The sequence below is a fragment of the Heloderma suspectum genome, chromosome 2 (assembly GCF_057233095.1).
Source record: "Heloderma suspectum isolate Gila_16-S chromosome 2, 16-S_ref, whole genome shotgun sequence".
Taxonomy (NCBI): domain Eukaryota; kingdom Metazoa; phylum Chordata; class Lepidosauria; order Squamata; family Helodermatidae; genus Heloderma; species Heloderma suspectum.
In genome coordinates, this window is record NC_139459.1 from 140,097,461 (window position 1) to 140,107,284 (window position 9,824).

Genomic DNA, 9,824 nt, shown 5'->3' on the forward strand with positions numbered 1-9,824 from the left:
TTAGTCTGCTGATTCGGTAGAACGATCGGAAAAGGAAGGCAGGAGGCGAACTTAGGACCGACTCATCAGCCTCGCGCTCTATCGGCTGGCACGGCGCGGTTCGTAGCCAATGAGAAATAAGGGACAGCGGGACGGAGCCGTCCCGAGGCTCCGCCCATCTCCCGCCTCCGTCAGAAAAGGAGCGAATGGGGGCGCTCTCGTGTCTACGTGACGGCGACAGACCAAGTCAGCGAATGCTGTTCGCCTGAGGTTGGCAGTGATTTGGCAAGGCTGCCATGCATTTAGCAGCTGTGCCAGGCTGAAATTCAACAGGTGCAGATTCTTTCCTTATTATGAACGCGAAAAGCAAGGCTAAGGAGCAACTGTTGAATTGTGGCCTGTCGTGTAGGAGTCACCGGCGCATTGGCAGGGAAAAAACATGGCTTTAGCCACCTTCACACTTTAATTCAGCCTCCTCCAACCTGGCGCTCTCCGGAATGTGTTGGACTACAACTCCCATCACCCCAGCAAGCTTACTGCCTTGGATGCTGGGAGTTGTAGTCCAACACATTTGGAGGGCATCAGGTTGGGGGAGGCTGAATTAAGGTGTGAAGGGGTCTCCACATGATCGCTGGAGAACGGGGTTGTACTACTGGCCTCAGGCAGCCGTTGGACCCTCTGGGTTGTATCCAGTGTATCTAACTGAAGTCCCATTCTTTTCAATGGATCTACTCAAAGTAGGACTGCAATTGGGTGGTGCAGCTAGGTAATTTTATACCTTGAACTTTTCTTATGGGGCTCTCCTTTATATGGCCCTGTGTATTCCTTCAGTTGTAAGGCACACAACTAACATTTCTCCCTCCCCAACACCACCGCCATTCCATGCTTTACAATTGCTTCTACATGTCTGATATGTTCAACCAACACAAAAGTGTTTGCAAACCTTCTATATCTCCCGAGTGTGTGCCATGTTACATTTTAAACTCATTTAAATGACAGCACCATGACTACAGGCATAAATTGGGGTTTGCTTCTGTTGCCCTGATGCTAAACACATTTACCTGGAAATCAGTACTATTTTCTTGTAGAAAAGGATAATATATATTTGAAGTAAAACTAATGGAACAATCAGCTGTAATGATGTACATGCCCAGCTGGCTACCCACTGACTATAAAAAATGTTTCTGGAAGAAGAAGAAGAAATAATGATGTTGTAGGGACCAGGGCATGTTAATCCATAGGCTTTCTCCCTCCAGGCACCATGTGAATAGCCAGGCACACAGCTGTTGGGGTCAAGCCCAGTTCAGAAGTTTGCTCACCTACGCAGGTTCTTACTGCAGGAGACAGGCCCTTCACTGCTGAACTTACCTCTACAACACATGTAAGGCCACAGGGACAGGTGACTGGGATGCAGCCAATGGGCTTAGCTCCGCTCTCCCCTCAGGTGATTGTAATCCAGTAGGAAATGAACTTCTGAATAGGGCAGCAATTAAAGCATGCAGGGAGCTCTTACATGTCACACAAGGGGTTGTATAATAATGAGAGTCAGCATTTGTTTTAGTGCATTTACATCTGGCCAGATGCTCAAGGTGGTTTATGTAGTTCTCCCAAAGTTTAATCACACAACAACTGTGAGATAAGGTTAGGCAAGAGATATGACTGTCCTCCGGTCACCCAGAGAGTTTCATGGCTGAGTATTTAAACCTGGGTCTCCCTGGCCCTATTTTGACACTCTACAACATACCACACTGGTGTTGTGGTATAATGAAGGCAGTAGTTGACTTGAGCCAGGGGATGACCTGAGTTGGAATCCCTACTGAGCTGAGTATGACTCCCTACTCAGCTACACATGACTCTAAATGTGTTGTTAGGAACTATGTCAATTAAAAAAAAACATTAACTGCTGGCAAGTGTGTGATGGGACTGCTGTGCACAGGATCCTTTCCTCCCCTGCTGTGGTCCCCACGAAAATCACTCTCCCCCACACCTGCTTTTAGCCTTGGGACTCTCCATGGTAGATAAGTACAGCTGGAGAGTTTGGTATCCAACTGCGTATCTTATTGACCCTTATCAAACATATTAAAATGTTTTTGCATACCTACTACAGTTGTCATTTTGTACACTGATAGTGTATTCTCATATAATGATGCACATGATGGCAACCACTGAGAAAGGATAAGAGCAAGTGTATGCTCTTTTCATTCTTTAAAAGTATGGCAATGTCATGTGTCATGGAGATGTTAAAATTGTTTGGTAATTGGTATTTAAGCTCTTATCTCTGCTCCCACCTCTTCTTGTAAACAATATTTCAGAAGGAACCCAGCAGAACAAGTATGTAACATCTGTCAATCTAAGCTTCATGGCACAGATGCTCAGCAAAGATGGCATTTAGGCAAACAAAGAATATGTTTACTTTTTTCTTTGACATTATATTTCAGAAAATCCAGGGAGGAAATCCAGGTTTCCTTAGTACACTGGGGTTTTTTTAACTTTGATTGACTGACCTTTGTTATCTAGGTGGCCTCCATTAGCAGCCCACCCCAATATAGGGAAAGGAGGTGATGTACACTGAGAGTCTTTACTTAGGTGAGACAGGACTGGAAGACCACCAGCAAAATAGCATCTTGAGAAGCAGAGTCTCAATGAACTGGGAAATCCCATTTTTATTTCAAGCCACAGCCTTATACCAGCTGGCTGCCTTTCCATTTGCTGTTTTGTTTCATTATCTATGCACCTCTAGGAATCTGTCTATAAATGCAAGGTATGTATGCTTATTTTATGTATTACTACTATTATTTTTATTTGTGAGATTTTTTTTCGCCAAGAAGGAGCACACAAAGCAGTGTATAAAACAAGGCTTTAAAAGCCTACAACAGTAACAGTAATCTTATTAAAAAAAAAATCAAATATGGTAAAGAGAAAAAAAAACCAAACGACCAGCATTCAGAAAATTATAAGCACATCAGGAACAAGGAAAAGCATCTGAGAAAGAAAACATCTTCACTAGCTGATAGGAAGGAGAATAAGGAGGTGGGCTGACAAGTCCCCTTAGGAACGGAGATCTAAAAATAAGATGCCACCATGGGGAGAGCCCTCCTCCATGAGAGGTGGCCTAAAAGTAATTTTAAATGCCTGAATCAATACACGCTTTGGTAAAAGAGACCTTATGAAACAGGTCTTCTTCACCTTATCTGAGTGGACAGACAGAATGTGAGTCCCTGGAGATATGCTTGGCCCATGTAAGGTTTTAAAGGGGCTGTTCACACAACATGTTAACCCACACTCAGTGGTTGAGTGTGGGTTGTTGTTGAACCTTGGGTTGTTTATTGAATCGTGGGTTAGTGTGTTGTCTGAACCCAGGACATTTTCCACAGGGTGACTTGTTAACCATGCAGTGTGGCTTATTTTATTCAAACAAGCCAACGTGAGAACCCATGGTTTGTTGTTGGGATGTTCATGGTGGTTAACAAGCCACACTGCATGGGTTCAGACAACACGCGAACCCACAGTTCAATAAACAGCCCATGCTCAACTAATGAGTGTGGGTTAGCATGTTGTGCAAATCCAGTCAAAGACTGGCACTTTGAATTGAGCTGGGAAGCAAATCTGTGCTAAAACTAGAGGAGCTCTATGTGTGTCCCAGAATTCTGCACCAGCTGAAGCTTTTAGGCTGTCTTCAGTGACACCATGCACGGTGCTTTGCAGTTGTCATTTACACTTCATTTACAGTGAAGTAAATGGCAAATTTAGGTACTGGTGCAGGTTTAACAGGTGTAATGATGTGGGCTTATTTCCTTACAAGGGTGGTGGGGACTTAGGCAAGAGCTAGACACTACACAGCAAACTCAGATTCCCAGCTCTGTGCTTGCTGCATAACACACATGTGGGGATTGGGGGGCACTTGCAGGGGAGAAAAGGCAGGCAGAAGGATGATGTTTTTAATCTTTCCCCCACCTGTCACATTTCCCTTGTGACCTCTCCTTCCTGTCCACTTTTCCCCTCCCCCCCAGTTGGGGTCCAGCCCCCTACCACCACCTGTTAGGACTGGGGCATCTGAAGGGCTACCTTCTCCGGTATGAGCCTGCACGCCTGCTGGGGTTATCTTTTAAAAGCCCTAAACAACTTGGGGCCCAAGTATCTGAAGGAGTATAGCCTCCTCCCAATAGGCATTGCCAAAAAAGAGGACATGTATTTGCATTAAATTTGCATGTGCTAATTTATATGCTAATTGGGGGCCGCGGTGGCTTAGTGCTTAAGACGCTGAACTGCAGACCGGAAGGTCGGCAGGACAGCAGTTCGAGACCCGAGTGCTGCGTGACGGAGTGAGCTCCCGTCTTCAGTCCCAGCTTCTGCCAACCTAGCAGTTCGAAAGCAAGAAATTGCAAGTAGATAAATAGGTACTGCCTCGGCGGGAAAGGTAACAGCGTTCCGTGCACCTCGGTGTTCAGTCATGCCGGCCACATGACCACGGAAGCGTCTTCGGACAGCGCTGGCTCTTCGGCTTAGAAACGGGGATGAGCACCGCACCCTAGAGTCGGACACGGCTGGTTGGGGACACCTTTACCTTTTTTATTTATATGCACAGATGCAAATATATAAACCATTACTAGAACTGAAATGGAAATGAAGTGCATCTCACTGTGGGAGGAGAGACCCTGACCTGTCACTCTGCTCAGTCTGCTCTCTAGGCGAAGTGTTGATGAGCAACTTCAAGGCCCCTTCGCTGCTCTCCCTTCTTAGGGTTCTTTATCTTTAAAGTGGACTTTGACGGGACAGCCCTTCAAACAGAGGGCTGTCCTCTGTAAAGTAGGGCACATCCCCACCCCTGCCATCAACCTGCCTATGCATTAAGATAATCAGAGGAAGCGGTTCTCTGAGTTCTATCCATAAGAGAAGTGCATTCTTCATTTACAAGAGAGAGAACCTTGTCTGTGCTGGTGCTCCGACTTTGGAATGCCTCCCCAAGGGCCACAGGCCTGGCAATGGCATTGTATTCCTTTCAGTGCTAGGCTGGAATCTTTTCCTTTGCCTGGGCTTATTAAATTTTGGTATAGTTTATGGCCATATCATTTTGTTAATGTTTTATTTGTTTTAATACTGTATTGATTTAAAATTGTTATGTATACCAACCTGAAATCCATTTTTGGATGAAGGTATGGTCTGTAAATTGTTAAATCAGCCCTTGAAAACCTTCATATGGGCCCCAATGCCCCCAGACATACATTTAGTAGGAACCAAGGAGAGGGTATTTTCAGTGGCTGCACCTAGACTCTGGAATTCCTTTCCAAGGGAAGCCCATCTTGTCCCCTCCTTTGTATCTTTTCAAAAGATGTTGAAAACCTTCCTTTTTTAGGAAGGCATTTGTATTGTAATTGGTTCTGTTACTGAACTGGTTTGAAATGTCTCTAGTTATTATATAATTTTAATTGCTGTTTTAATGTTGGTTTGTAAGTGATTTTTTAAATTGTTAATATATGGTTTTACCTCACTTGTTGGCCACCTTCAGCTCTTCTGAGGAAAGGCAGGATATAAATATTTTAAATAAATACATACATAATAAATAAGCCTGGCTGGGGAAAAAAACAGCAGGGTAAAAGTTGTGGGGAGAAGCAGCAGCACAGCTTCTCCCCTTCAAATACTCTTTACCCCCATATTCACATTAGGCAGCACTGGCAAACAGAGATCTGGGAATCCCATGTTTGCCATGTAACCTCTAGTTCCAGACTTTGAGGATCGTTTTCTGTTCTGCAATTTTTGGAGCTTCTGTAAAAGCAGGAAACATCCCATGCTGAAAAACTGCCTTAATTACTGACCTTCTTTTTAGATACGTTTACCTCTTGGTAGGTGGTTTCCTCCTGGCCTGTGCTTCCATGGGGTGCTATGCCCTTCTGCTGGTCATACCGGCTTTCTGCTCTGTGGCTGTAATGCGTTCAGCTGGCCTGCAGCAAGTCCACAAATGGGCATTCTTCTTCCAGATGAGCTGGCAAACACTCTGTCATCTTTGGCTGCATTATAAAGAATATTACCTACAGGAAGCGGCGTGCTTCAGGTAAAAATGTGATCCCTCCTGTTTATTAACCTGTGGCACAGCTGGCACAACCAACTGCGCAGAACACATTTTAGGAACAGTTTGTTTTGGAACTGGTTACTTGGCATTATTTTAGTACACGTAGGAACACATAGATGCGATGTGCAGCAGGTCGCTCTCATGTGTAGACAGATGCCTAGGCAGCTGTGGGCCTTCTTAGCCAGAGAGTCCGTTCCTGGGCAGTAAACATTTTATTTTTTAGTTTTGGTTTTTCTCTTTATTTTTACTGAGTGCTATGGCAATTATATCCCATATAAACTGGTACGGTAACACAGTTTTTAAAAATTATGCCCAGACTAACAATCCCTGAGCAGTGAGCTAGTTTTGAGTTTTACAGAACACTTTGTCAGGTTCAGTGTTAAGCAGAAAGAGCAGGTGGTAGAGGAAGAAAGATATATTGCTGCTAAAGGTCCTGATTGAAGTCTTGTATACATGTTAGTTTCTTTGGGTTTTTTTCCAGTTTATATATCACCATCAATGTACATGATTGATGCTTTACAGAGTCACAACAAAAAGACGTTCTCTGCCTGAAGGAGCTTACAATCTAGAATTTGATACAGGGGCGGCAATAGAATGAGGGGAGGAAGATAGCAGGGAAGGGAAACAGGGAAACATGCATTCAGCTCTGTTACATGTACATAACCTTAGTTTCAGGACGGAATGAGGACTAAGGGGATTGTAGGCTCATTCGGTTAGATTGTGGCTGGCGTAAAATATAACAGGTTGCACCAAGGCCTAGAAGCCAGGGCCCCATAAATGCAAAGCATATGTTCTTCTTCCACTGAGTGTTGCCTCTGCTCTGTTTCAGATTTTCCATCATGCTTTCTGCCCTCATGCTGTTGACCCAGAGGGTCACCTCACTGGCTTTGGATATTCATGAAAGGAAAGTGAGGATGGGGTCGCCAAGTGATGAAGAGAAGGCCCCACCCTGGTGGCATCTGCTCCAGGCACTGCCATTTTGTACTTATCTGCTCTCATTTCCTACCCTGCTGGGAGGCCCTCTGTGTTCTTTCAACAGATTTCAGACATGGATGAGGCATTCCAGAACGCCACCTTCTGCATGCTCCCTCTGGGCTGCCACTCAAAAAGGGTTGGGTGCTCTGATTTTGGGCTTTTTGAAAAATATTTTGGGAGGATACATTTGCCCTCAGGATGATTTAACAGATTGCACCCACTTTGGCTGTATTTATGTTATGTGGACTTCAGCTTTGTTCTTCAGGCTGACGTATTACTCTCATTGGATGCTTGACGAGTCCCTCTTCCTTGCAGCTGGTTTGGGACTGAAACTTGGCCATGATCAACATGTAGAGACTGCTGATGGAGTCCTCTTGGACACAGACATTTGGGCCCTAGAAACAACCAACATGATTGCTGCCTTTACCCGAACATGGAACAAGAGTACAGCTCAGTGGTTGAGAAGGCTCATTTTCCAGCGGAGCCATTCATATCCTCTGCTGGCCACCTTTGCCTTCTCAGCCTGGTGGCACGGCCTCCACCCTGGCCATGTCTTTGGGTTTCTGTGCTGGGCTGTTATGGTAGAAGCTGATTACCATTTTCATCGCTTTTTTGGTTCAGTTGCAAAATCCCAGCTTCAGAGATGGCTGTATCAAACCCTGACGTGGTGTCATACACAGCTAGTTATGGCATACATTATGATTGCCGTTGAAATGAGGAGCCTCTCTGTGCTTTGGTGGCTGTGTTCTTCATACAATAGTTTCTTTCCACTAGTCTACGTCATTTCACTCCTACTGTTAGCAAAGAGAAGAGTCAGCAGTTCCGCTGTCCATGACTTCCACACATCCCAGCCTTAGAAATATTATGCATGTTGATAAATCATTTAAAAATGGAGGTCCAGACAGAGCTAGGATTTAAAAAATAGTCACAGTAGGTTCTTCACCCATGCTCCAAGGGTAGTTTTGCAGCGTGCATTAAAGATGAGCAAGCTGAATAGTGTCCAGGCATTGCTCCTCCCTTCATGCATCAGGCAGTTTCTCTTCTTCAAATAAAAACTGCACACTGTGTTTATTCATCACGCACATTTCATTCATCTTTTGCCTTGTCCAAACAAAATCACAAACCTTTTGAAAACAGTTGTAAAACCACTCTAAGAATCGGGAATGGTGGAGGTGAGTTGGTGATGGCATGGCTGCTGGCCTATAGGAGCCTTTCCCTATTCAAGCTAAAACAAGCAGAAACATGCAAAACATGCTATTTTCCAGAACTTGCCTTAGATGAGTAACAAAGTATTTATGTTTACAAAGCAGCAGTAAACACTGTCATCAAACACCCTTCACTAATTTTAAAATGTTACATCTGTCTTTATGTCCACTTAAACGCAAGAAATTAACTTGCCTCCTTAGCCATTGTAATATGAGCCAGATGACTCCCCCCCAAAAAACATATCCATTGGTACCAAAAGTAAAGTCTTTCAGAAGACTTTCAGTTCTCATTTGTAGGTTCCAAGTTATGCAGTACTGTTCATATAACTCTTCTTAATAGGTTCCAGTGTCCCCCTTCTACATACCACCAGCAGCCTAATCCTGTGCAGAGTTAGGCATGCCTAAACCCACTGATTTAAGTGGGCATGTCTAGTTCTGCATATAACTAGGCTGAAGGGTTAGAAAGCACTCCACAAACACAAACCAGATTTAAATCAGAGAAAGAAAGAAATAGTTTTCTTTTTGGCCTAAGGGGCTTCTTACCAACAGAGAGGTTTTTGTTAGCTTAGCTGTTGGATACCAGCTATTCAAATAAAGTAAGAAAGTTTCCTGTGGTTAGCAAACTCTTTTAGATGCAACATATGAATATAATATTTGGGATGTTGCACATGGGACCCTTTATCTTGCAGACTCTGTGATCATATACCTTTTCCTCTGAACATACAGTTGGTACCTAACAACACGGATACCTATGCACATGCCTTTAACTCCCCCAATAGAGTGAGTGGCAGAGCAGGTGTGTCTTCTCCTCCCAGGACCTGTCATTGCTGCAGAATTGGACCAAATGTGATGGTTCCACTATGAGAGAAACATCTGTTGATGCTCCTAAAAACAAATGCCTGTCCAAGCCCTTATGCTTTAGCCATGGTACTGAAATCCTACGTTGTGCTGCAGCTGTGCTTAGCATCCAATTCTAGTGGTGGTCTGTCTCTCTGGCAAGTGATTCACAAGTCCAAAGTGTAAGGGAGTAGCATTGCACTGCCACTGCAGAACATATGGCAGCCTCCAATGCCGTGGTGCGGTTATGCCTTTAGACTTGTGAGCCAATGAGCAGACAGCAGCATTATGCAAGAGAGGCAGGCAGGAGAACAGGCCTGCTTTTATGCCTGCTAGCCCCCTTACTCCTTGTCAGCGTATGGTACAAGCTAGGATGTCCGATAGCATCCTAAAAAAACAGAAAACTAGGCTGGCTGTAATTTATTAAAAAAATCACCAGGCGGCAGCATGACCCAACTTTACAGCTCATTCCCTATCCTATGATCCTATCATGAATCCTATCCTACATAGTTGAAGGACTGTGGTTGACAGTCTGTTTCTTCTATGCTCGAAATCCAAGCATCTCAGTAAGTGCATTTGGTGATAATGTGCTAAGTATAGTGCATCGGAGGCAGCAAGACATCTACAGCTGACCTATGGCCTAGATCACAACAGAGGTTGCTTCTGTTTCCTCACTGTCTATGCATGCTGTAGATTCCTTTGTGAAATAAGACCTCAGTAACTTAACCTGTGTCTGTCCAAATAAATCTTCACCCACTCCC

General features: G+C 44.3%; 1 protein-coding gene across 1 annotated transcript; it reads left to right on the forward strand.

Annotated features, from left to right (window-relative positions):
• The first annotated feature begins 18 nt into the window (after window positions 1-18).
• Window positions 19-9,824, forward strand: MBOAT4 (membrane bound ghrelin O-acyltransferase MBOAT4). Its single transcript, XM_084835049.1, has 3 exons — window positions 19-312; window positions 5,804-6,028; window positions 6,876-9,824. Exons 2-3 carry the CDS (start codon window positions 5,850-5,852, stop codon window positions 7,876-7,878), a joined length of 1,182 nt encoding a protein of 393 aa, XP_084691175.1. The 5' UTR covers window positions 19-312; window positions 5,804-5,849; the 3' UTR covers window positions 7,879-9,824.